The 27,404-nt window shown below is 39.4% G+C and overlaps 1 protein-coding gene across 2 annotated transcripts; it reads right to left on the reverse strand.

Moving 5' to 3' along the window:
• Positions 1–27,404, reverse strand: ALKAL1 (ALK and LTK ligand 1). 2 transcript variants are annotated; one of them, XM_073219160.1, is made up of 5 exons: positions 27,047–27,404; positions 7,188–7,241; positions 5,652–5,732; positions 2,407–2,483; positions 1–628 (listed from the first exon to the last, which is right to left on the reverse strand). In XM_073219160.1, exons 1-4 carry the CDS (start codon positions 27,234–27,236, stop codon positions 2,419–2,421), a joined length of 390 nt encoding a protein of 129 aa, XP_073075261.1. In that variant the 5' UTR covers positions 27,237–27,404; the 3' UTR covers positions 1–628; positions 2,407–2,418. The 2 variants fall into 2 exon arrangements, with proteins under 2 accessions (XP_073075261.1, XP_073075267.1); XM_073219166.1 differs by having other exon boundaries at positions 2,403–2,483.

A 27,404-nucleotide genomic window follows, 5' to 3' on the forward strand; every position in this document is an offset into this window, starting at 1 on the left:
ACACATACTTATCCATATGTGCATTTATAGTAATCATATTTCAATAGTATATATAACCTCTGCTATAAGTATCTTTAAGTCAAAGGAAAAAAGATAAAAGATTTTTTCATGTTTTGTTTTTAATAAAATTCATATTTCAAATTAATGCAAATAAAGACAAAAATTCTGAATAAATGTATTTAAATATTATTAAGTAAGAATTATTTAAGTGGACTTCATAATGACTATTCAACATATTACTAAAAATCATATACAAAAAAATAATTTGTTGGTATTCTCAGACATAATTTACATAAATATATAATTCATACATGTATGGAATATTAACCATGTAAGAAAATAATATATATCTAGCAAAATAAAATAGCATAATGTTTAATATTCTATTTGCAATATGTGATTAAAGCTTTGTTTTAAAAAAAATAATCAAACTATTGAATACACAAAGATAAACCAAGGAAGACTCCATTCTGTGGTATGACACAGACAAATATAAAGACTCTTATTGTATTCATCATGATACACTATAAAACTAGGAGTTTCAACTCTTTTTTCATTTGATATGATTCAAATTAGGTCTTTCATTTTTTTGTGTTTTTTTTTTTTGCTTCAGATTCTTAAGAAATGCCTGTGGGGGAAGAAAAAGAAAAATGTCATTTAGGACCAGTTTCTAACATCCTTAAAAATATGTGTAGTTTTAATATATAATAATTATTTTGATTAAAGAATCTGTGGACTCTTATAGCCTAATCTGAGAAGGTAGACTAGAGATGGTGGAGGTGGGGAGAAGCTAATCACTACTTTAGAGATTTTAAATGATGACTTCCCCATGAAAGTTTTATGGTATCTAGAAAAAACAGAAAATGAATTTGACATCACCTAAATAAGTCATAAATACTCCTAAAAGTAATATTGTGATTCTGATACCTTGTTAAATAAATAATTAGAAACAGATACTCTCAGAAATGACTCCAACAGAGGAAGCCACTAAATCTCTAAACTCTGCAATTTCAAACAGGCATATTTATCAGCCCTGTCTTCTGTGGATCTAGTCCCAGGAGAATGTAAGTTGGCACACAATATTTTAAATTATAATACAGTAGTTATTTTTTGAGAACTTTTCCAGTTATTAAGTTGTTTCTGCACTTTATTAAATTTATGCATTCAAAAAAAATGTACTCAAACAAAGAAAGAGATAAACACGGCTTGGTTTAGGCCATCTCTGTAGCCTAATGAATTTTCTCGATTTATTCATGCTTCACACTATTCAAAACGTTCGAGATACATAGGGAATAACTAATTCAGGTGAGACAAGTATTACCTTGAGAATAATTAATTCAAGTAAGATAAACACTAAATACTGAAATGACCTCAATCAAAAAGAAAAGAGAATCTTTATGTTTAGCAACTGTACATATGCAAAATGAAGAGTGCCAATTATTCTGCTAATGTATAATTGCTTTTTAAATAAGAGTAAGAATAGCAACAAGAGCAATAGGTTAGGACTGTCACATTGTCATAAGAAACCTGTGAGATGAGTTAATAAATCCCCATGCACCTGTTTCAGAAGGTTTAAGTAACTTGGCCAGATCAAGACATTTGTAGATAGTTCTGGTCTACAGGTACTCCGTGACTTCTATTCCCACCCTCATGAACTAAGGAAGAGTTTCTTTAAAGGGACTTGTCCATGGTACTGAAACTGACCCCCAAAAACATACTACCCTGGGAAAGAGCTACTGATTAGAAAGATTTTTGCAAAATATCTTTCAAACTTTTGTATAGATTCTACTTTTGTAAATGAATTTTACAATTTGAATTAGATTTAGATTATACAAATACCTATTGCCCTAGGGTCCTAGGGTAATTTAGCCAGAATGAAAATTCTGACTTAGCACTTGGCTCTGGCAAAGTTTAACTGGAGCAGATGATGGTTGTGTATTCATTATATTTTCCATCCTTTGCCTTTTCTTCTATTCTCCCAATGCTTTCTCTTCTCTCCTTACCAAACAAACCCAAATCATAGGACCTGGCTCTACTTTTGCTATGTTTTTTGACCAGTTAAGAAAAGGCAGACCTTTAAATAATTTTGTTAATCTAATGTCTATCCACATCAGGTCTGCACAATAATGATAGAACACCAAAACTTGAAATACTTTTAAAAAATCACTTAGGACCAATAAAGCTGCCGAAGTGGTTTATCCTGATTCAATCACTGTTGAGGGCATTTTAATTAAATCAATAAACCAGTCTGTGTAATTAGATCAAACTTCAACACTAAGTGAAAAATCCACAGATTTAAGTTCATTAGTTGTAGAGAAAATCAGCTTCCTGGCTTTTTAAATTGTTCAAAATTTCTTAAGAAAGGCTATTAAGCAGAATAAGAAAGAGAAATAAATACATACTCACAGGGTAGGTCTTCTATGTCTGTGAACACAGTGGACTCACTGCTAATCTTGTTAGCAATCTAGCACATCTTTTGTAGTCTAGGAAAAACATTTAGAGGTAAATCATGTACAGTTACTACAAATGTTGGGTCACTAATTCATAATGATGACAGCTATAATTTAATAAGTAGATAACATAACAAATGCTTGACCTGGATTTTCTCATTAATTCTACTAATAACACAATCAGATAGGTGCTATTGTTATCTTTACTTTAGAGATGAAAAAACAGCATCAAAATGTTAGGAATTTCATCAATAGTAAGCAGTCTGGTTGCAAAGCACAAACTCTCCACCAGGCTGTGCTACCACTTAATCATTTTTGCCTTGATTCCAACATGATTAATTTTCCCTAGTCATTAAACACAAATAGTTTTGGGACAACTCTGACTCAACATCCTAAGTAAAATTAAATATTCCTCAAGATGAAAAATCTAGTTTAAAATAAACAAAATACTTAAAATTCATTTTCTTTAAAAGGAAAGTTTAGGCTTAGAAAGGAATTTAAAAACAGCCAACTGAGTTACCACACAAAATCATGATTTGAGCAGTTCAATGGCATTTAAATATCATGTTTGGAATTACTACTAACTTCAGTAAAGTAAGCATCCAAAGGAATACATTAGAGAAAACTTTAAAACACAATGCTACTACTTTTATTCAACATAGTACTGGAGGTCCTAGCCACAACAATCAGACAACACAAATAAAAGGCATCCAAATTGATAAAGAAGAAGTTAAACTGTCACTGTTTGCAGATGACATATTTAAAAAATGAAAACTCTAAAGACTCCACCAAAAACTATTAGAATAACTGTATTCAGCAAAGTTGCAGGATACAAAATTAATAAACAGAAATCTGTTGCATTCCTATACACTAACAATGAATTAGCAGAAAGAGAAATTAGTACAACTCCATTTACAATTGCATCAAAAAGAATAAAATACTTGGGAATAAACCTAACCAAAGAGGTGAAAAGCCTATACTCTTAAAACTATAAGACATTCATGAGAGAAATTAAAGAAGATACCAATAAATGAAAATACATCCCATGCTCATGAATAGGAAGAATTAATATTGTCAAAATGACCATCCTACCTAAAGCAATCTACAGATTCAATGCAATCCCTATCAAAATACCAATAGTATTCTTCAACAAACTAGAGCAAATAGTTCTAAAATTCATATGGAACCACAAAAGACCCCAAACAGCCAAAGCAATCCTGAGAAGGACGAACAAAGCTGGGGGATTATACTCCCCAACTTCAAGCTCTGCTACAAAGCCACAGTAATCAAAACAATTTTGGTACTGACACAGAAACAGACCCATAGATCAGTGGAACAGAATAGAGAGCCCAGATATAAACCCACACATATATGGCCAATTAATATATGATAAAGGATCCATGGATATACAATGGGGAAATGACAGTTTCTTCAATAATTGATGTTGGCAAAACTGGACAGTCCATGGAAGAGAATGAAACTGTCTAAACCCATACACAAAAGTAAACTCGAAATGGATCAAACCAGAATGTAAGTCATGAAACCATAAAACTCAGAAGAAAACACAGCCAAAAATCTCTTGAGTATAAACATGAGCAACTTTTTCCTGAACACATCTCCTTGGGCAAGGGAAACAAAAGCAAAAACAAACAAATGGGACTACATAAAACTAAAAAGTTTCTGTACAGAAAAGGACACCATCAGCAGAACAAAATGGCATCCTACAGTACGGGAGAATAAAATTCATAAACAACTTATCCGATGAGAGGTTAACATCCAAATATAAGATGAACTCGCATGCCTCAACACCCAAAAAACAAGTGACCTAATTTTAAAAAATGGGCAGAGGATCTTAACAGACACTTCTTCAAAGAAGAAATTCAGATGGCCAGCAGGCCCATGAAAAGATGCTCCACATCACTAATCATCAGGGAAATGCAAATTAAAACCACAATGAGATATCACCTCACATCAGTTAGAATGGCCAACATCCAACAGAAAAGAAACAACAAATGCTGGAGAAGATGCAGAGAAAGGGGAACAGTCCCGCATTGCTGGTGGGAATGTAAATTGGTGCAGACACTGTGGAAAACATAAAAGTTCCTCAAAAAACTAAAAATAGAAATACTATTTGACCCAGTAATTCCACTTCTAGGAATTTGCCCAAAGAAAACAAGATACCTGATTCAAAAAGACACATGCACCCCTATGTTTATCACAACACTATTTATAATAGCCAAGATATGGAAGCAACCTAAGTGTCCATCAGTAGATGAATGGATAAAGAAGAGGTGGTACATATACACAATGGAATATTATTCAGCCATAAAAAGAAAACAAATCCTACCATTAGCGACAACATGGATAGAGCTAGAGGGTATTATGCTCAGTGAAGTAAGCCAGGCAGGGAAAGACAAGTATCAAATGATTTCACTCATTTGTGGAGAATAACAACAGAGCAAAACTGAAAGAACAAAACAGCAGTTGCCAAAGGGAAGGGGTTGGGGAGGGTGAGTAAGAAGGGAGGGAGAAGGGGATTGAGGGGTATTATAATTAGCGATCACAATACAGGTAGGTCTCAGGGAGGCAATACAGCATGGAGAAGACAAGAACGACTCTACAGCATCTTACTATGCTGACAAACAGTGACTGCAATGGGGGTGAAAACTTGATAATATGGGTGAATGTTGAAACCACAATGTTTTTCGTGTGAAACCTTCATAAGATTGTATATCAATGATACTTTAATAAAAAAACTATGCTACTGTTATTCAAGTAAAATGATTACAAATAGTAAAATGATGTGATATAAAACTATTTACTTTAAAATAACTGATGAGAAAATTTTGACTTATACTTCATGATCATCTTATTTTTTTGGCTTCTATGAAAGAACATCTTATTTATGCCAAAGAACTGGAAAAATGATAAAAGGATTAAATCTTAACTTTTTGGTCCTTATGGAAATCTAGCTGTTTTTGGATTTGGATATAGGCCTAATTAGAATGCGTTTTCATTCCCCACAGTGGCAAGGGCACACACAACCTTAACTTAAATAGTGTCAGTGTTATAAATAGCATCTCATACAATGTTTAGTCTATTGCTTCCCACCCGCAGACACTTTGAAATTTAGAATTACGTGCATCAATTGTTGGATAAAGATTTTCTTAAAAGAAAAAAAAAACTACTCAAGCTACTTACAGGCTGGTGTTGAGCAATCCCTGGTATTGTGATAGAGTCGGTGGAAATGTTTGCTACATTCAGCTGAAAATGTGACTGGCCCTGTTGGACAAGAAAAGAATGCTTATGACAAACAAAGGCATGTTTTCCAAACAAAGTTGATCACACTTTATGGACAGAAACCATACAACTCTAGTTTACATCCTTCCATGCCCTTCAAAGAGCTTGTCTGAGAGCATTTCCTACTGAAGTCTGGAGAGAGGCCATATCTGTGAAAAATAATCTAAATTCATTTCACATTCTCAACATCTCACATAATGGAAAACAGTTTCAGGTGAGCTTTTTAGAAAAAGTAAAGAGAAAGCTCTAGACAGGAAAAAAACTCTGTAGAGAGTAAATTGAGCAGCTGTGAGGAATAAAAAATAAGTTATCTAATTTCTGTTCTTCAGCTTTTATTTAATAGGAATTAATGAGTATATGCAGAAGCATGTATTTCATTTTCTAACTATAGTAATTTGTGTCTTATTGGTGTTAAGGACAATTATAAAGTGGACAGAGCCTAGAGACTTCCTTTACCTATCCCTACAGATCCAAGATGTTCTCCAACAAAACTAATCCCTACATCTGCCTTTTTGGAAGTGGAGGAAGTAGGAGAACCCACAGCTCAGCTAACTGCACCTGGATACACTCCATGTGGGGAACTCCTTACACTTTGAGCCTCCCTGGGTCTCAGCTTGATCCTCAGGACCATCACTAGCATTTTGAAATTCATTAACAAAAATGGCCCGTAGCTTTGGTTAGGTGCAGAAACAATGTCCTTCCCAGCGTAGAAGCCTGAGATGTAAAACAATGGGAGGTAGCCAGGATGATTAGGAATAGAGAGGAACAGCAATAGCAAAGGTGGAGGTACACGGTTCAAAATAATCTCATATTTGCTAGAACTGGGGATACAGGATGACTGCTAATGATTCATGAAGTTAACACAAAGAACAAATTGGTGTTATGAGAGAGCGTGCTTGAGATATGGCATGTGAAAATCTGTTCAGAAAATTTCTATAGCCCCCAGTGGCTGGGGAGCACCATCTAAACTTCTTAGCACACAATTTAGGATTCTTCACAGTATATGACTCCAACCTACCATTCCAGCCATACTTGAGCCTGGGGGCCACACACGCCCCTCCTAACTTACCCCAGTGCATCCATACCATCTGCCTGTCCTGCCCTCAAACCACACCATGTGCTCAAAGGATTCCTTCTGACCAGAATACCTCTCTCATCTGGGAAAATCCTGTTCATCCATTAGACACCAACTTAAATATCATGTGTTCTACAAGCTTTTCCTGGTAGTTCTTGGCAAAACTATTCCCTTTCTGTGTAAAACTTTGTTTACACTTCTATTACCAGTTGACACTGCAGTTAATACATGTTAATAGTGTTTGTCCAACTCCCCAGCTGGACTGTGAGCCTCTTAGACATTTATCTTCATATCTCCAAGGCCTGAGTAATTTGAATATCATCTTTTCACTTAATTGAATCACTGATAAATGTTATGCTTACCCGTGAAATGCTTTATGAATTTGTCTTTTAGGTTCAAATCTCTTGGGAATATTTCTGAAAAGAAAAAAAAAAAACCTTAGAATTTCTTAGGTACATTCCACTAAAAATAGGCTATAATGACAAGTACTGAACGGAGGAACTCGTGTCAGTATGTGCAGCCCATTCTGAATCTGTAGCTACAGCCCTGACCATGCCTGGGGCTCCAGACCTCCAGCAGAGCTGACTGCCTGCCCAGCACTCCCTTAGGGAAAGTCCTGGGCCTTGGACCTGGCAAAAGAGCACAACCAGCACTGAACATCTTATTTTTCTCTCTACCCAAGACCTTGATTCTCCCCCATGTTCCCCAGTCTCAATAAATGCCATCAGTTTACCCCTTGCTCAGGCCAAATATTGAGAAGGTATACTTGACCTCCTCTTTCTCCCACCACTACATCCAACTTATTAATTTTGTGTATTACTCTCCAAAAATTATCAAAGACCCATGCACTTCTACTTCCTCTCATTAACACAAGACTAGTCCAAGCCATCATGCTTTTGTGACTCTATTTTGCTGTCAGCTCCTAACTTGTCTCCTTTCCACAGCAGCAGAGCAAACAAATTGACAGTTATTTCAGGTCCTGACTCTCTTAAAAGGCTTTGAACTTAAAAGAAAATATGAAATCAACCTACATCTCAGACTCTACTTTGTACACACTATGAATGCACCATCCAGAAAATGCAATTTATAAAAACCATGTGGGAGCATTTGCAACTCTTTCAGAGAAAAAGAAAATTGAAATTTTAATAAAATCTGGAACCTGCTTGTTGACAGTTAACATGCTTAAACTCACACCATCCTATTACAGACTGGCATCTGTTCATGTCAAACATCATATAAATATAACAAAGCATGAACATTTGTCAAGTCCCTATAGATGAGTCTGAATCACCACATTGACCTTCGTGGCCCCACTGAGATGGTAGAAAAAGAGCACCTGGGAACCTGAACAGCTCCTTACATCTTGGAATTTAATGGGGGTGGAGCCAACGGCCCTGGGAGGGGCAGCAGGAGCTGGCTGAATAGAAGCTCCCCTACCACCACCAACGACCATCGGCACCTGTAAAAAATAAAAACTAACCCAGAAAAACAAAGCAGCAGTGAAGACGAACTCCTTTATATAAATATTTTGGCATTCTCATCAATTACATTCCAGCCTGAACAGGGATCTTTTCCCATACCTCTCTGAAACCCAGCATGGCCAGTTGGCTCCACATTTTATCTGGCAAGGTAGGTCTACTAGCCCTTCCTGGAAGCCAAGAGAAGCGCTGTGGGAAAGCATGCTCAAAGACTTCATAAATATTGTAGTTTCAACACCATTTTAGAGTATAATTTCAGTCTGTAGACCTTGTGCAATGATGACACCCAGGTTTGTAAGGCATACATTTTCAATGAATTCCTCCCTCCTCCTCTTCATCCCTGTAATGCGTTTTGTAACTTCTCTAGAAGCACTCATTGTCACGTTCTGATCGGGCCGACAGCGTCTGCCTCCACCGCAATGCTGCAGGCTTCAGGAGGAAAGGGACAAATCTTGTCCATCTGTTACCACCTAAGGGGGCCCGGCAGTGCTTTGGGGATGGGACACTGCAAATATTTAAGGAATTGAAAGCTGAAAAGATGACTCAGGTAGGTTACCTTTGAAATGTAAATAATCAGTGCCTCACTGGAGCCCAATAAAGGCCAAGAAAATCATACTTAAAATATGTAAGATAAATTCTAGCCGAAATAAGCAGGCAACGAGAGCAACAAGGGGCCAGGCAGTTTATTTGAGCGCAATTCCCGGGTGATATTCCCCTCTCTGGCTATCACAGGCTGGGGAAGTCACACTCAGCAGGGCAGGCAGTGAGTTTTTAAAGAAAGTAAGGGGAGGCAGAGCTTAGATTTACAGCGGCGCGAGGATTGGCTAGCTTAAGGCACATTTTTCAGGTTGGGAGGAGGCAGCAGCTGGGGACTTTGGCACTTCATCAGTGTCTGACGTGCTCACCCCTCCCCCAGTGCCTTCAACCTTAAAAAATATATTTGAATTTCAATTTCAGAGTACAAACATCATATAGGAATATAGGAATGGATAGAAGATTGATTTAAATGAAACAAAGAATGATAAGTATGGGATAGCTGGGTAAGAAGAGACGGGAAGACACCCTAGCCCATTCCCCACAAAAAAGAAAGAAAAACAAAAGCTCTGAAAAGGAAAAGAATACAGTGTGCTCAAGTACTTGAGAAATGTCCAGGATAATTATAGGAGAAAGGAGGTGAGGGAGAGGGGAGACAAGGAAGCAGACATAGATGGGCCTTCTTATCCTTTATAAATTTTGTCCTTAATTCTAAGAGTGATGAAACATCAGTGTGTGTCTCATCACTCTTAGAATTTAAAAAAAAAAAATTTTTTTAAGTCAAGCTTCATTTTTCAAAGATCATTGCACCTAGAAAGAGGGGCAAAATAGCTGCATAGAAAAACTAACAGGTTCACAGAGAAGTTACTGTACTTCTGTGGAAGTGCTGGCCTGTGTTGGCAAACAGCAGCTCAGGAATCCAGCCCTATGCCTGATTTTGTAAATAAACTTTTATTGGAACACAGCCATGCTCACTAGTTCAGGTATGGCCTCTGCAGGCTGTGTACTATAGTGTGAGTTGAGTATCTGCAGAGATTTTTAGGGCCTACAAAGCCCAGAATATTTACTCTCTTGCGCTATCTGAAATGTTTGTCAATTCCTGCTTTGTAGCACACTCCTATTTGTATGAAAACAAACAAAAACAGTGGTGTTTGCAGGGAGGCACCAGGGAGTAGGCTTCTGAGGCAAAGAAGAGACATTTTTCCATGCATACATTTTTAAGAAATGCTAACTTTTCTGAACATAAATCTATACTAATTTTTCAACAAAAAGCTAACTGATTGAAAATGAATTTGTATTTAGCATTAGGTGTACCTGTGGTAATTTTTCAACAGAACATTAAATGACCAACTGAATATGAGAACTACCCTAAACAAGGGTGCTGACTGATCTCTGACAGACAATGGTCTTAAAAAGCAAACGTCATTATAGAAATGGTTTTAGTAGCCACATTTAAAAAGTAAAAAGCAATAGGGGAAGTTAATTTAACAATGTATATATTTAACCCAATATATCCAAAATATGATTTTAACAAATGATCAGTATTTTTAAATTACTAAAAGATATTGTACTTTCTTTATGCTAGGTTTTCAAAACCTAAGGTGTATTTTACACTACAGCACGTCTCAAATTGGACTAGCCACACTGCAAGTGCTCGGCACACGCATCTAGTGGCTCCCACGTGGGACAGCACATGCCTAAACGATAAGCTTTGTTCCCCTGCTATCTAACTACAGGGGCATAAAAGATTATACATATGGATAGATGAGTCTCTAGGTAATGCATAAGGATTATCCTGGAACAACTTGACTAACCTACTATCTCATCCATCCAATATGTGAAAATTTCTATTTTCAATTAACCAAAAGTGTTGCCAACTACCACCCTCATCAAATTTAAGTGTACAATAATAATTTTAAAGAATAGATTAGTATATATGTGTATAAATATGAGAAGTTCCTACTTATTAAAAAACCAGCAGAGATAACGTGAAATAATAAAATATCCTAACAGTTAGAAAACAATAGAAAATATTTAGTGCTTGCTCCACCTGTGTATAACTTAATATTTTACCATAAAGACAATTTACTCTATGATTCTTTATAAAGCCATGCTAATTGATCTTTGAGCCTTGTGAGGCACTGAGGGGCATTATTTTGTGTTGTCATCTAGCATTTTTCAGGTACTTAAACTGAAATGTTTGCTATATAGTTCCATGCATTATCATTTCCATTAAAGAAATGACACAGTTATTGTTTTTCTCCATATAGAAAAAATATTCTATTTTCAAAAACAAGAACTAGCTTTCTTACATTGCTGATATTACTGATGTAGTTTTTAACATTAAAATTTATTAAATATTTGAGTAAAAAATCCTGTCAGCAAATATATTCAGGCAGTACTTTTAAATACTAAATTAAAATTTTTTAAGTCATAAAATTTATGTCATAAATTATTGTCATAAAACTTATACTTTTCTTTTTTCCTTGTATAGTTATATGGCATCTGTGTTAGTATATATCTGTAAATGTGTAAATACATGTTTTTAAATCATGCTTCTTCTGTTAGAGTTTAAGATACTTAAATAGAGGGATGGAAGGGTGGAACTCTCTTTGTATGAAACTTTTTATGGGGCCTAATGCTACTTAAGCTACAAATTACTCTCAGGATATTAAGTATAATCAAACTAGTAGCTTATCAAATTTTTGGTTTCAGAGTATGTTCCATAGACCAGCAGCATCAGCTCCCAAGAAGGAACCCTTGCTGTTCTTAGTGGTTGCTGACTAAATAATTCAGTTCCATGAATATGGAAGCATATAAGAAATACAGAATTTCAGGGCCAAACCAATTGAATTACTTCTTTTAAATATATTTTTTATTGAAGAATAGTTGACATACAACATTATGTTGGTTTTAAGTATACAACATAGTGATGCCACAATTATCTACATTATTAAATCCTCGCCCCAACTAGTGTATTTACTGTATGTCAACATAGAAAGATATTACAGAATCATTGACTATATTTCCCATGCTGTACTTTCATCCTCATGATTAATTTATATTATGATTGAGATTTTGTGCCTCTTTATCCCCTTCACACACCCCACCCTCCCACACCAACCTTTTCCCCATAGTAACAACCAGTCACTTCTCAGTGACTGAGTCTACTGATATTTTGTTCATTTTGTTTTGTTTTTAGATTCCATTAATAAGTGAAATCATAAGGCATTTGTCTTTCTCTGCCTGGCTCACTTCACTTAGCATAATACCCACTAGTCCATCCATGTTGTCACAATGACAGGGTTTCTTTCTTTTTATGGCTGAACATTGTGTACATGTACCACCTCTTCTTTATCCATTTATCCACTGATGGACATTTTGTTTGCTTCCATATCTTGGCTATTGTAAATAATTTGGCAATGAACATAGGGATGCATATATCTTTTCAATTCAGAGATTTTGTTTCCTTCTGGTAAATTCCTAGAAGTACAATTACTGGGTCACACAGTATTTCTATTTTTAATTTTTTGAGGAACCTCCACACTACTTCCACACTGGCTGCACCAATTAACATTCCCACTAACAGTGTAGGAGGTTCCCTTTTCTCCACATCCTCACCAACACTTGTTATTCTCTCATCTTTTAGATGTTGGCCATCCTAACTGGTGTGAGTTGATACCTCACTGTGGTTTTGATTTGCATTTCCCTGATGATTAGCTATGTGGAGCATCTTTTCATGTGCATTTTCTTCATCTGTATGTCTTCTTTGGAAAAATATCTACTTAAGTCCTTGGCCCATTTTTTAATTGGGTTATTTGGTTTTTGCTGCTGAGTCCTATGAGTTATTTATATATTCCAGATATTTATAAAAATGTTAAAACATTTCAAAAATACTTGTATAGCATTCTGCACTGTGAAAACATTTTTATGTGCAACCAGCTGTTAAGAATGATAACTGTTGTTGTTCAAAAGTAGATTAGTGTTCAAAGCAGGCACAGGATCCAGCCCAACTGATGTTTTTGTTGGTTGCAGCAGCTAGAAGATTTAATAACAAACTGAGCCCCAGGAAAACACCATGGGCTGTTAATCTAGTAGTAAATTCACACCACCCTAGAAGAACAGCCATTAAGAAGCAGAAACTTGCCTCTACTGAGACCAGCAGTTATGAGGCAGATGAAGGCAGAAGCATGAGTTGAATTAGAGAAAGGTCAAGTTTGAGATTCCTGTAGTGGAGATACTCAGCAAATAGTGGATATATGCATTTAAAGGACATGCCAGAGAACAGATAGGCACATTTGGAATCAGTGGCACAGAAGCAATAGTGGAAACTAGAAAGGTGCACATCATACAAGGGGACGTGTCCAGGCCAAAAATTCACAATCAGGAATGAAACCCTGGGATACACACTTGAAGCGCAGCCAAAAACAAGTGGTCAAGAGAAAGAGAAAGAGAAGAACAAAGTGAGAATAATCATGGAAATGTAATCATTTTAAAGGACAGTAGCAAAGCAGCCAAGGGTCAAGTAAGATAAAGACTGACAGGTGTCCCCTGGGAAACAGGTGCGCCGTGGGCAGAAACACATGACAGCCAGCCAGCACCCAGGTGAAGCTGGCAACACAGTTCAGATTTTTGTCCTGTGGTTTGTATTAATTATGCCTTTTTATTTTTTGGATTTCTGATGCTTTGACATCTGAGGGCTTGCTGACTCTGAAGGAACTGCCCCTCCCAGAGCTGGACAATTCTTAGAGAGAGTAAAGCTTGCAAGCCCACCTTTCATTTGCAAACCAACAAATCCAGAGCCTACAGCCCATCAATCCCTTATGTAGCTCTCATACTCAGGGGCCACTGCCCCTGCCCTAATCCCCCAGGCCAGGTTCCCGACAACTACAGACAGCCCCCAACCCCAGAGCCCACTGAAATATTCAATTTAGTCAATCCCAAGCTGGCTTATCCTCCGCAGCATGGCCTTTCCTGAAGATACCATGATAAAGTGCCTTGCCCACAGTTCCCCTGGTGCTTCCCAGTATGGCCCTGAGTGGCAGGCTACGATTTCTGTTACAGGGAACCGTGAGTAAAACGTCTTCCTTCACAACAGTCATTTGCATACCTACATGCCTTACCAGACCTGATTAAAACAAATCCCAGGTACATTTTAAAATGCAACAGGTGCTAGATACAAGAACACCTCAGAGATATTGGAGATATCGTGGGTTTGGCTCCAGACTACCACAATAAGATGAATATCACAATAAAGAGAGTAAAATGAATTTGATGATTTCCCAGTGCATATAAAACTTATGTTTACACTACAATGTAATCTATTAAGTGTATTATATCTTTTAAAATGTAGATACTTTAAAGAGAATTTAATTGTTATAAAATGCTAACCATCATCTGAGCTTCTAGCGAGTTATAATCTTTTTGCTGGTGGAGTGTCTTGCCTCAGTGTCGATGGCTGCTGATGGATCAGACTGGTGGTTGCTGAAGCCTGGATGGCTGTGGAAGTATCTTAAAATAAGAAAACAATGAAGTTCCAACATCAATTGATTTTTCCTATCATGAACAACTTCTCTGTAGCACACAATGCTGTCTGATAGCATTTTACCCACAGAAGAACTTCTTTAAAAATTGGAGTCAATTCTCAACTGTTGCTTCATCAAATCTTGCTGCTGCTTTATTAACTAAGTTTATGGAGTATTCTAAATCCTTTGTTGTTACCTCAACAATCTTCACAGCATCTTCAGGAGGAGCAGATTCCATCTCAAGAAACCACTTCCTTTGCTCACCCATTGAAAAAACTCTTCTTCTGTTCAAGTTTCATCATGAGATGCAGCAATTCAGTCACATCTTTAGGCTCCACTTCTGATTCTAGTTTCTCGCTGACTCCACATCTGCAGTGACTTCCTCCACTGAAATTTTGAATCCCTAAAAGTGAAGATGTATTGGAATCAACTTCTTCCAAATTCCTGTGAATCTTGATATTTTGACCTCTTCCTATGAATCATGAATGTTTTTTTTTCTTTCATTTTGGTACCATTAATCTACAATTACATGAAGAACATTATGAGTACTAGGTTCCCCCTTCACCAAGTCCCCCCCACATACCCCTTCACAGTCACTGTCCATCAGAATCATGAATGTTCTTAATTGTATCTGGAATGGTGAATCTTTTTCAGAAGGTTTTAAATATACTTTGCCCAGATCCATGAGAGCGATGACTATCTATGGCAGCTATAGTCTTACAAAATGTACTTCTTAAATACTAAGACTTGAAAGTCAAACTTCTTCCTTAATCATGGGTTGCAGAATACATGTTGTGTTAACAGGCATGAAAATAGTAATCTCACTGTCCATCTCCATCAGACCTCTTGGGTGACCAGGTGCATTTTCAACAAGCAGTAATATTTTGAAAGGAATATTTTTTTCTGAGCAGTCTTAATAATGGGCTTCAAATATTTAGCAAACCATGTTGTAACAGAAGTGCTATCATCCAGACCATTTTGTTCCATTTATAAAGTACAGGCAGAGGCGATTTAGCATAATTTTGAAGGACCCTAGGGTTTTCACAATGGTCAATGAGCACTAGCTTCATCTTATCACCAGCTGCATTAGCCCCTAACAAGAGAGTCAGCCTGTCTTTTGAAGCTAGGTACTGGCTTCTCCTTTCCAGCTATTAAAGTCTTAGATGGCATCTCCTTCCAATCGAATGCTGTTTCATCTACCCTGAAAATGTATTGTTTAGTGCAGCCACATTCATTAATAACAGTAGCTGGATCATGTGGCTGACTTGCATGCAGCTTCTCCATCAGCACTTGCTGCTTCCCCTCGCACTTTTACATTGTGAAGGCGGCTTCTTTCCTTGAACCTCATGAACCAACTTCTGCTGGCTTCCAGCTTCTCTTCTGCAGCTCCCTCATCTCTCTCAGCCTTCATGGAATGGAAGAGTTAGGATCTTGCTCTGGATTAGGCTTTTGCCTTAAGGGAATGTTGTGGTTGGTTTATCTTTCATCCAGACCACTAATACTTTCTCAATATCAGCAATAAAGCTGCTTCACCTTCTTATCATTCATGACTCAGAATGGCACACACTAGATCATAAGATGATAGATCTAATTTGGCTTTGGGAGCAAATAAACAATCTTTTAGGGGAAAGGATTAAAGATGGTGATGTGAGAGGAGAGACAGAGGCTTCCTCCTAAAACTGGATACAATTAGAAAATACACCTGGTGCAACTAATCCTGAGAGAGCAACAAGAAAGAAGATGATGCCAGAATGCATACACCTGGAGAAAAGAGCAGACCTCACCAAATGGAGTAACACACCAGAGCTGTGGCTCAGAGGGACCCAAGCCCTTCCCCCACCCCAGCTCACCAGTGGGAGGAGGAGAAATGGAGCAGGGAGGGACTGGAAGGCTTGGACTGCTGAATACCTAGTTCCAGAGATCTGCGCTGGGAGCACAAACATACATTTCATGGTGCTTTCATGATACTCTTCTGATTATGGGGTTGGAAAGCTGGGACAGGAGGAATTCCTGGGGAGACTGGGATTCCAGCTGCTCGTGGAAAACAGGGATCCATATCTGGCTGCTCTGGGACAAAAGCTTATACCTGTGTGACTGGCCCAGTGGCTAAGGCAGTGGAGACAGGCACAGCAGCCAGGAAGCGGGGAACAGCTCTTTCCTCCCCCCAGGCACCAGTACCGCTCCCCTGCGACCCGCAACATTGCTTCAGGGGCTGAGCAGCTCCAGAGACTACAGCTTCTGGACACTAGAGGGCGCCATATACAAACATGAAATGCCAAAGGAACCTGGTCCAGAGTAAAATTATTAACACAACTCCCGAGAAAGATTTAAATGATATGGGCCTTGTGACTCTTCCTGAAAGGGAATTGAAAATAAAAATCATCAAAATGCTAATGGAGGGATGGAAAGACATCCAATAACTCAGGAATGAATTCAGGTCAGAGATACAATCGTTGAAGAGCATGATGGAGAGTATTAAAAGCAGGTTGGATATGGTGGAGGAGACAATAAACGAAATAGAAACTAGAGAAGAGGAATACAAAGAAGCTGAGGCACAGAGAGAAAAAAGGATGTCTAAGAATGAAAGTATATTGAGAGAACTGTGTGACCAATCCAAGCGGAACAATATTCACATTATAGGGATACCAGAAGAAGAGAGATACAAAGGGATAGAAAGTGTCTTTGAGGAGGTAGTTGCTGAAAACTTCCCCAATCTGGGGAAGGAGATAGTCTCTCAGGCCATGGAGATCCACAGATCTCCCAACACAAGGGACCCAAGGAAGACAACAGCAAGACACATAGTAATTAAAATGGGAAAGATCAAGGGTAAGGACGGACTGTTAAAAGCAGCCAGAGACAGAAATAAGATCACATACAAAGGAAAGTCCATCAGGCTAACATCAGACTTCTCAGCAGAAACCTTACAGGCCAGAAGGGAGTGGCATGATGTATTTAATGCCATGAAGCAGAAGGGCCTGGAACCAAGATTACTTTATCTGGCAAGATTATCATTTAAATTTGAAGGAGGGATTAAACAATTTCCAGATAAGCAAATGCTGAGAGAATTTACCTCCTACAAACCATCTCTACAGTCTATTTTGGAGGGACTGCTATATGTGTAAGTGTTCCTAAGGCTGAATAGCTGTCACCAGAGATAATAAAACCACAGTAACGAAAATAGGACAGTAATTACTAAGCAAATGCAAACTTAAATTAACTATCCCCAAAGTCAATCCAGGGATAGATAAAGAATACACAATATGACACCTAATATATAAAGAATGGAGGAGGAAAAAAAAAGAACCTTTAGATTGTGTTTGTAACAGCATACTAATTGAGTTAAGTTAGACTCTTACATTGTAAGGAAATTAACCTTGAACCTTTGGTAACCATGAATATAAAGCCTGCATTGGCAATAAGTACATATGTATCAATAATCACCCTAAATGTAAATGGACTGAATGCACCAATCAAAAGACACAGAGTAACAGAATGGATAAAAAAACAAGACACATCTATATGCTGCTTACACGAGACTCACCTCAAATGCAAAGACATGCACAGACTAAAAGTCAAGGGATAGAAAAAGATATTTTATACAAACACGGAGAAAAAAGCAGGTGTTGTAGTACTAGTATCAGACAAAACAGACTTCAAAACAAAGAAAGTAACAAGAGATAAAGAAGGACATTACATAATGATAAAGGGCTCAGTCCAACAAGAGGATATAACCATTATAAATATATATGCAGCTAACACAGGAGCACCAGAATATGTGAAACAAATACTAACAGAACTAAAGGAGGAAATAGAATGCAATGCATTCATTTTAGGAGACTTCAACACACAATTAACTCCAAAGGACAGATCCACCAGACAGAAAAAAAGTAAGGACACAGAGGCACTGAACAACACACTAGAACAGATGGACCTAATAGACAACTATAGAACTCTACATCCAAAAGCAACAGGATACACATTCTTCTCAAGTGCACATGGAACATTCTCCAGAATAGACCACATACGAGGGCACAAAAAGAGCCTCAGTAAATTCCAAAAGATTGAAATCCTACCAACCAACTTTTCAGACCACAAAGGTATAAAACTAGAAATAAATTGTACAAAGAAAGCAGAAAGGCCCACAAACACATGGAGGCTTAACAACATGTTCCTAAATAATCAAATGGATCAATGAACAAATTAAAATAGACATCAAGCAATATATGGAAACAAATGACAACAACAACACAAAGCCCCAACTTCTGTGGGACTCAGCAAAAGCAGTATTAAGAGGAAAGTATATAGCAATCCAGGCATATTTAAAGAAGGAAGAACAAACCCAAATGAATAGTCTAACATCACAATTATCAAAATTGGAAAAAGAAGAACAAATGAGGCCTAAAGCCAGCAGAAGGAGGGACATAATAAAGATCAGAGAAGAAATAAATAAAATTGAGAAGAATAAAACAATAGGAAAAAAATCAATGAAACCAAGAGCTGTTCTTTGAGAAAATAAACAAAATAGATAAGCCTCTAACCAGACTTATTAAGAGAAAAAGAGAATCAACATACATCAACAGAATCAGAAACGAGAAAGGAAACATCACAACGAACCCCACAGAAATACAAAGAATTATTAGAGACTACTATGAAAACCTTTATGCTAAGAAGCTGGAAAACCTAGAAGAAATGGATAACTTCCTAGAAAAATACAACTTCCTAGAAAAATACAACCAAGGAAGAAACACAGAATCTAAACAAACCAATTACCAGCAAAGAAATTGAAGCGGTAATCAAAAAACTACCCAAGAACAAAATCCCCGGGACAGATGGATTTACCTCGGAATTTTATCAGACATACGAAGAAGACATGATACCCATTCTCCCTAAAGTTTTCCAAAAAACACAAGAGGAGGGAATACTCCCAAACTCATTTTACAAAGCCAACATCACCCTAATACCAAAACCAGGCAAAGACCACAACAAAAAAGAAAATTACAGACCAATATCCCTGATGAACATAGATGCAAAAATACTCAACAAAATATTGGCAAACTGAATTCAAAAATACATCAAAAGGCTCATACACCACGACCAAGTGCAATTCATCCCAGGGATGCAAGGATGGTACAACATTCAAAAATCCATCACTACCATCCACCATGTAAACAAAAGAAGGACAAAACCACACAATCATCTCCATAGATGCTGAAAAAGCATTCAACAAAATTCAACATCCATTCATGATAAAACCTCTCAACAAAATGGCTACAGAGGGCAAGTACCTCAACATAATAAAGGCCACATATGATAAACCCACAGTCAACATCATACTGAACAGTGAGAAGCTGAAAGCTTTTCCTCTGAGATCGGGAAGACAGGGATGTCCACTCTCCCCACTGTTATTCAACTATAGTACTGGAGGTCCTCCCATGGCAATTAGAGAAAACAAAGAAATACAAGGAATCCAGATTGGTAAAGAAGAAGTTAAACTGTCACTATTTGCAGATGACATGATATTGTACATAAAAAACCCTAAAGACTCCACTCCAAAACTACTAGAACTGATATCAGAATCCAGCAAAGTTGCAGGATACAAAATTAACACACAGCAATCTGTGGCTTTCCTATATACTAACAATGAACTAATAGAAAGAGAAATCAGGAAAACAATTCCATCCACAATTGCAATAAAAAGAATAAAATACCTATGAATAAACCTTACCAAAGAAGTGAAAGACCTATACCCTGAAAACTATAAGACACTCTTAAGAGAAATTAAAGAGGACACTAACAAATGGAAACTCATCCCATACTCTTGGCTAGGAAGAATTAATATCATCAAAATGGCCATCCTGCCCAAAGCAATATACAGATTTGATGCAATCCCTATCAAATTACCAACAGCATTTTTCAACGAACTGGAACAAATAGTTCAAAAATTCATATGGAAACACCAAAGACCCCTAATAGCTAAAGCAATCCTGAGAAGGAAAAATAAAGTGGGGGGATCTCGCTCCCCAACTTCAAGCTCTACTACAAAGCCACAGTAATCAAGACAGTTTGGTACTGGCACAAGAACAGAGCCACAGACCACTGGAACAGAATAGAGACTCCAGATGTTAACCCAACCATATATGGTCAACTAATATACTATAAAGGAGCCATGGACATACAATGGGGAAATGACAGTCTCTTCAACAGATGGTGCTGGCAAACCTGGACAGCTACATGTAGGAGAATGAAACTGGATCACTGTCTAACCCCATACACAAAAGTAAATTCGAAATGGATCAAAGACCTGAATGTAAGTCATGAAACCATAACACTCTTAGAAAAAAACATAGGCAAAAATCTCATGAACATAAACATGAGTGACTTCTTCATGAACATATCTCTCCAGGCAAGGGAAACAAAGGCAAAAATGAACAAGTGGGACTATATCAAGCTAAAAAGCTTCTGTACAGCAAAGGACACCATCAATAGAACAAAAAGGATCCTACAGTATGGGAGAATATATTCATAAATGACAGATCTGATAAAGGATTGACTTCCAAAATATATAAAGAGCTCACACACCTCAACAAACAAAAAGCAAATAATCCAATTAAAAAATGGGCAGAGGTTGCTTGGATTAACACATAGTCTACAGGCACACACCTGATCATCTACAATTGCTCTCCTACAACACTAAACTATGTTTTCTACCTTTATCTTGCATCTACCTACCACTTCAGCATTTTATTAAAAATAAAAATAATAATAAAGGGAGAAATGTGGGATCAACATATAAATCAAGTATAAAAATCAAATGAATATTCAAAAAAAAATGGGCAGAGAAGCTGAATAGACAGTTCTCTAAAGAAGAAATCTAGATGGCCAACAGGCACATGAAAAGGTGCTCCACATTGCTAATCATCAGAAAAATGCAAATTAAAACCACAATGAGGTATCACCTCACACCAGTAAGGATCACCGCCATCCAAAAGACAAACAACAACAAATGTTAGCAAGGTTGTGGAGAAAGGGGGACCCTCCTACACTGCTGGTGGGAATGTAAATTAGTTCAACCATTGTGGAAAGCAGTATGGAGGATCCTCAGAATGCTCAAAATAGAAATACCATTTGACCCAGGAATTCCACTTCTAGGAATTTACCCTAAGAATGCAGGAACCCAGTTTGAAAAAGACAGATGCACCCCTATGTTTATCACTGCACTAATTACAACAGCCAAGAAATTGAAGCAACCTAAGTGTCTATCAGTAGATGAATGGATAAAGAAGATGTGATACATATACACAATGGAATATTACTCAGCCATAAGAAGAAAACAAATCCTACCATTTGCAACAAGGATGGAGCTAGAGGGTATTATGATCAGTGAAATAAGACAAATGGAGAAAGATAATTGCCAAATGATTTCACTCATCTGTGGAGTGTAAGAACAAAGGAAAAACTGAAGGAACATAACAGCAGCAGAATCACAGAACCCAAGAATGGACTAACAGTTACCAAAGGGTAAGAGACTGGGGAGAATGGGAGAGTAGGGAGGGATAAGGGCAGGGAAGAAGAAAGGGGGTTTTATGATTAGCATGTATAATGTGGGGGGTGGGGGAAAGGGGAGCGCTGTGCAACACAGAGAAGACAAGTAGTGATTCTACAACATCTTACTATGCTGATGGACAGTGACTGTAATGGGGTTTGTGGGGGCGGTACTTGTGAATGGGGGAGCCTAGTAAACATAACGTTCTTCATGTAATTATAGATTAATGATAACAAAATGAATTTTAAAAATAAATTAATAAATAAACAATCTTTTACTTTTAAAGTTAATTTTAAGACCCTTCAAATTTTCTTTTCACAATTTCAGTTCCAAAGAAAAAATATTTCCTAAATGTCAACTTTGCACAGTGACTTCAGTACAAGCTACCAGGTACTACAAACTGAGTAATCTGTGGTCCCCAACTTAAAAGAGGCTTATATTCAGACAAATATAATATCCAATTAATGCAAGTTATAATATGAACATATGAGTATCATAGGAGAAAAATGGTTTGTGTAAAAAGGAGAAGAAATTGTTACTCAATGAGGTAATCTAACCAAAAGGCTAATAATAATTCCAAGTAAATCACATTTAAATGGTATTTTAATTTTATTAGTATGTAAAAGACTACATTTTCATATACGATATATTTTAGCTACTGTTTCCTGATTGATAGATACAGAATTATATTGAGTTGTAACAAAAGAGTTATATAGGAGTTCTGACAAAAGCCTACACTCCAAAATATGCTACTTCCCCTGTTGGTAAGTTTCTTTACAACAGCAGATACAGGAGGGAAACTGCACCAGTCACCTGGCCACATTTTTCTGTCCTACACAGCAGCAAAGATCTTACAAATCTATTTTTAAATGCTTTACAGCTCATTTCCAGCAATAAATATCAAAGCCCAGGGTAGGGGGAAGTTTAACCATTAAAAAGGAATTTTTACAATCCTAATTTTCCTAACCAATACCTGATTGGAAAGTAGCCTCCCAGGACTGTGCCATTCCAGGGAAAGAGAAGCCATTGTATGTGATTCTGTCAACTAGATGCACAGAATTTCCCTACCTAGCCGCTAGACGAATAAGCTCCTGCAAGTAAGCCACAATTAATACTCAGAGATGGGCAGAAATTCATTCACATAAGTTAGCTCTGCTAGTCACAGTAAGTGTTCTTCTGGTGAGAGCACTTGCCTAATACTTAGCAAAATATCATACATCACCTTTCCATCTTGACCTATTCCCATGCTAATGGTTTTCAGTAAAACAAATAGCTTCAAGTAACTCTGCCAGTGAAATATTTAAAAGTACCCATCTGCACCCCCCTTCCTGGTGATATGCAAGGTAGAGAAAATTATTTTTATTATTCATGTGGAAGAAATTTTGCTCACCAAGTACATGGGCAGTTCTAACAGTAATAGACTTGTGACAGAGGAATTTGGGTTGTACACAAAACCTCACTCTTACGCAAGTCCCAGTGGAATTTAGTATGTATATTTTCTTGTTTTATCAGAACTGTGGGGATAAAAAAATGAATTAGGATTTAGATATTTTTGAACATCTAAATAACTGCAAAGACATCATGAACGAAGGGAACCTAGAAGGATAGATAGAATTCTGAGAGGCGGACAGAGAAGCACACTCCAGAAGGCTCCAGAAGAGCCCAGCAGAGTCAGACAGAGGGCGCCACATGTGGGCCAGCCTGGGGCACTTACTGCTACACCCTGTGAGGGCCAAAGGAAGGTGGGGAGCAGGCCGTGAGGGGGCTTGAATGTCCTGCCTTCAAGAGAAGTTAGGACTTTCTTAAATAATCAAGAGAGGCCACTGCAAATCCAAACCAGGCCAGCACTCCTTACTAAGAATACTCATTTGCAATTGTTCAGAATAACCTCAGTGAAAAGATCTTCATATTCTCTTGCCTTAAGCATCCTGCCACCAAGGTTTTATATTTAAAACAACAATATAACATAAATCTGATTCCAGAAAGTTTGTAAAATAGTATAAATGTTTACTGAAGTCTCTTGAGAAGGCAAACAGGATATAATATAGAGTCAAAACTCTCTAAAGGGCTCCCTTACACTCCCATCTCCCCACATTTCACACTATTCCTTTTCTGTCCCCAGCTCCTGCTTGCCTCTGCTTTGCCACCTCTGCACCCCATTTCTCAGTCTGGCCTAGGCTGAGCTGCAGTGCTCCCTCCCTGGGCAGTTTTAGGGTAGGAGTCTGCAGATGTGAGGGTCAGAGAGGCTGTGGACATATACTTTCTCACACTTTCCAGAGAGGATGGCCTGGTTGGGCATCTTGCCTGAGGATTTCAGCCATAGGCAAGTTCACTATGGATTCAGTGAGACCAAAAAATGACAAAGGAATGTTCTTGGGGCAAAGGGTTTATACCTGGCTTGTATTCTCACGGTGGTGGGTAGAGCACTAGAATCATGTCTGCATCCAACAGGTGGTAGGTCTGTCTCTGCCACCACCCAGAGCACTGGGTTGAGCTCCTTATATAGTGACTCAGCCAATAATTACCAAGAGGTGTGGAAGCAGTAGCCTAGCAGTAGGCCAATTGTATCATTAAGTTGTTCAGGGTCAGGTGAGCATCCTGGCCTTAGGAACTTCCATTTTCCCCACCCTGGGCTACTGGGGTTGGGAGCAATCTAGAAGGCCCATGTAGAACGGTCATGGGGACTTGAACTAGGGTGACAAGGACAGTGAAAAAGGGAGGATCCGCTTCTAGAAACACTCCAGGCAGGATTTGTTAACTGGACTGAGCTCCTCAAGACCTGGAGTCAACAACATTGATCAGCCCAGCTTCCCAAGCCCGGGAGGGCTGACGGGCTGAAGGAATGGGAGAATTTGTGCTCACCTCTGGTGAAGCCCAGGTCCTGGGAACCTAACCCACACATCTCCCACCTTTTCCCCCAGCCACAATCCTAGCAGCCCTGGCTGGGCACCTCCCTCCCCAGGCTTTGGCACCCACTGCTCTCCTAGCCGGCACACTCCCCCACCTGGAGCACACTGTCTGCATTAAGGGAGGTCACCTAAGCCACAGAAAGGAGAAACGCACACCTACATGCAGCAAGGATTCCAGGGGCCAGCATGTGCAGCTCCATGTGATGCTGCTTATGTTGCAGAATTGAAGGGGCATCTGGCCAGATGAGGGTCCTTGGCCTCCAGAGCCTGGCAGAACTCTCCTCCAGAAAGGGCTGCAACACCCAAGCACATCCCTGGGACACCCAGAGAGGGCGCTGTCCTCTAGTTGGGCCCTGACCACACCCACATGTTCCAGCCACAGACTCAGCTGTGGATGGGATGAGCCATCCTTTCTCCTCGTGTTAATAAACCACAGTAGTCAGAAGATGAGGCCATCACAAACAGCTGTAGAAAGAGGTGGGCAATAAGTCGCCAGTGTCTTTTAACAAGAGAAAAGTCTGTTAAATGTCAGTGAAACAGGTCTGACTTAATGTGGTGTTACCATAAATGTTCTGTAGTTTGAGACTTTCTGCCACTCTTTTACATTCCAAAGAATTCTGCGATGTTAAAATAAAAAACAAATGGAGACCAACCTGGAGCATTCCCTGAGCAGACAAAACCAGTTTAGTCATACAAACAGAGCTTAATTTAGCTTATTTTGCAAGGCTAACATGACTCGGGTCACTTCTTGCTTATGCCTCTCAAAATCATAAGCAAAACTAATGCCGTTTCCAAGGTCGACATAAGGTAACCATTGGCCAATTTCCTTATTGTCTAAGGAAATTCTATTATTTATATCCCATCATAATGACTAATGAACTCACTGCCTCTCACTACATAAGCTGCTTGTTATTATACACCCATGAGCCTCGTTCCAGGTTTTGGGTTGAGTGCTCTTAGTTGGCAAACTGTCTTTTCAGTGTGTGCGCAATAAACATTTTTACACAATATATTTACTATTTCAGTGATTCTTTGGCTTTACTTGAGCTACTTCTTAACTTTTGACAGAGATAAAACCTTGGACTAGCAGAAATTTCAAGTCCAGGTATACAGAGGGTGTGCTTCCATCACTGGTCACAATCCCCACCCCCAGCGCCTCCCTGAAGGTCCTGCACGGTCTCCCTGGGAATCTCTGTTCAGTTCCTGGACCTCCTCCCTTCTGCCCTCCACCGGGTTTCCCAGTGCAGGCTCCCCCTCTCTGCACATCTAGAACCCAGACACCTGGCTGCCTGCCTCTCTGGGGGGCTTTAGCCCTCTGCACAGTGACTGGCATGTAATAGGTACTCCACGAAGGCTGGTGGAGTAAATACGTAGATATTTTTATCATATCTATCATGAGAGAAATATGTTACTAAGTAATCCCTCTTTGCTTTCCTACAGTGAAGTATGGGGCAGAAGAGCCGCCACAGCCAGGCGCAGTCGGAGGCCAGGGCTATGTCCTCGATGCTGGCAGATAGACGGCCTGAAAAGGCTCTCTGCTCCCAGCCTAGGCCCCAGCCCCACCTTGCTCTTTGCTTTCAGTGTCCAATCAGAGACACCGTGCAAGTGCCTTCCGGCTTCCCAGCTCGGTGCCCTATCCCCTCTGACCTCCTGGTGCCCAGGGCCTTTCCGGTTCCCTTTATTTGGCTGGATTAAACTGCCTTGGTGGGTCCATGGCCCTCTGTATTGTATTTTTCTCACTCCTCATTCCTCCCCACCCCTCCCTGGGATTTCTAAGTAGCCAGGAACCTGCGTGCCCGGAGCTGATTTGGGATCCGCGGGTCGCGTTTGAGGGCCCTCAAGTGACCTAGGAGAGGGCGTGTCAACAGGCCGCAGCCTGCAGGAATTCGCTTGGTCCCAACACGTGCTGCGTGTGAGGGCAGTGCCTCACTTAATTCCCAAAGCCCGGGAAGAAGGCGCTGACCGGCCCCGAACCGTCTACTGTGCCCACTGCGGAACTGAGCCTTGGGATGCATCCCAGCCCCTTACACAGCTGCCACTTCCAAGCCGCATTCTCTTTGATTTTGCTGCTTAAGTGTCAACAAGAATCAATCCAATAAACTCACATCTTTCTCTAAGAACTGGTCGTCTGCAAAGACCGGCTGTTCTCCACTGGGCTTAGGCTTCCCCGCCCCAAGGGTGCGCCCCTAAAACCCAGGCTGGAAGCCAACGACCGGCGGGGAGGCGCCTTACCTGCGCTGCGGAAGGCTCTGCGAGCCGGGCCTCTTCCGACCGCGGCAGGGAAAAGCCAGGGCTCGGGGTTCTGGTCCGCGACGCGCGATCCCCTGCGGCCCCGGGGCCTTCCCCGGGCTCCGTGCGGGGACAAAGCTAGGGCGAGCAAGAGGAGCGCGGGCAGCGGGGTGCCTGGCTTGGCTGGCCTCATGGCTCAGGAAGGAGCGGGATCGCAGGGCGGGCAAAGGGAGTCCCGGAACTGGGAGGCTGGGGAGCTGGGTCCCCGGGCTGGGCGGGAAGGAGGGTCCGCGGCCCACGAGGAGCGCCGGCGTCCCGGTGGTGTCGGACTGGCGCAACGCCTGGACCTCAGAGGACAAGG

Source organism: Manis javanica, chromosome 2 (assembly GCF_040802235.1).
Source record: "Manis javanica isolate MJ-LG chromosome 2, MJ_LKY, whole genome shotgun sequence".
NCBI classification, from domain to species: domain Eukaryota; kingdom Metazoa; phylum Chordata; class Mammalia; order Pholidota; family Manidae; genus Manis; species Manis javanica.

Excerpts from the sequence above, each read along its gene's own strand:
- ALKAL1 (XM_073219160.1), bottom strand. The coding sequence starts at position 27,236 with ATGAGGCCAGCCAAGCCAGGCACCCCGCTGCCCGCGCTCCTCTTGCTC. Across the intron at positions 7,242-27,046 it reads CAGAGCCTTCCGCAGCGCAG|AAATATTCCCAAGAGATTTG; the intron begins GTAAGGCGCCTC and ends TTTTCTTTTCAG. Across the intron at positions 2,484-5,651 it reads GGATTGCTCAACACCAGCCT|ACTACAAAAGATGTGCTAGA; the intron begins GTAAGTAGCTTG and ends TGTTTTTCCTAG.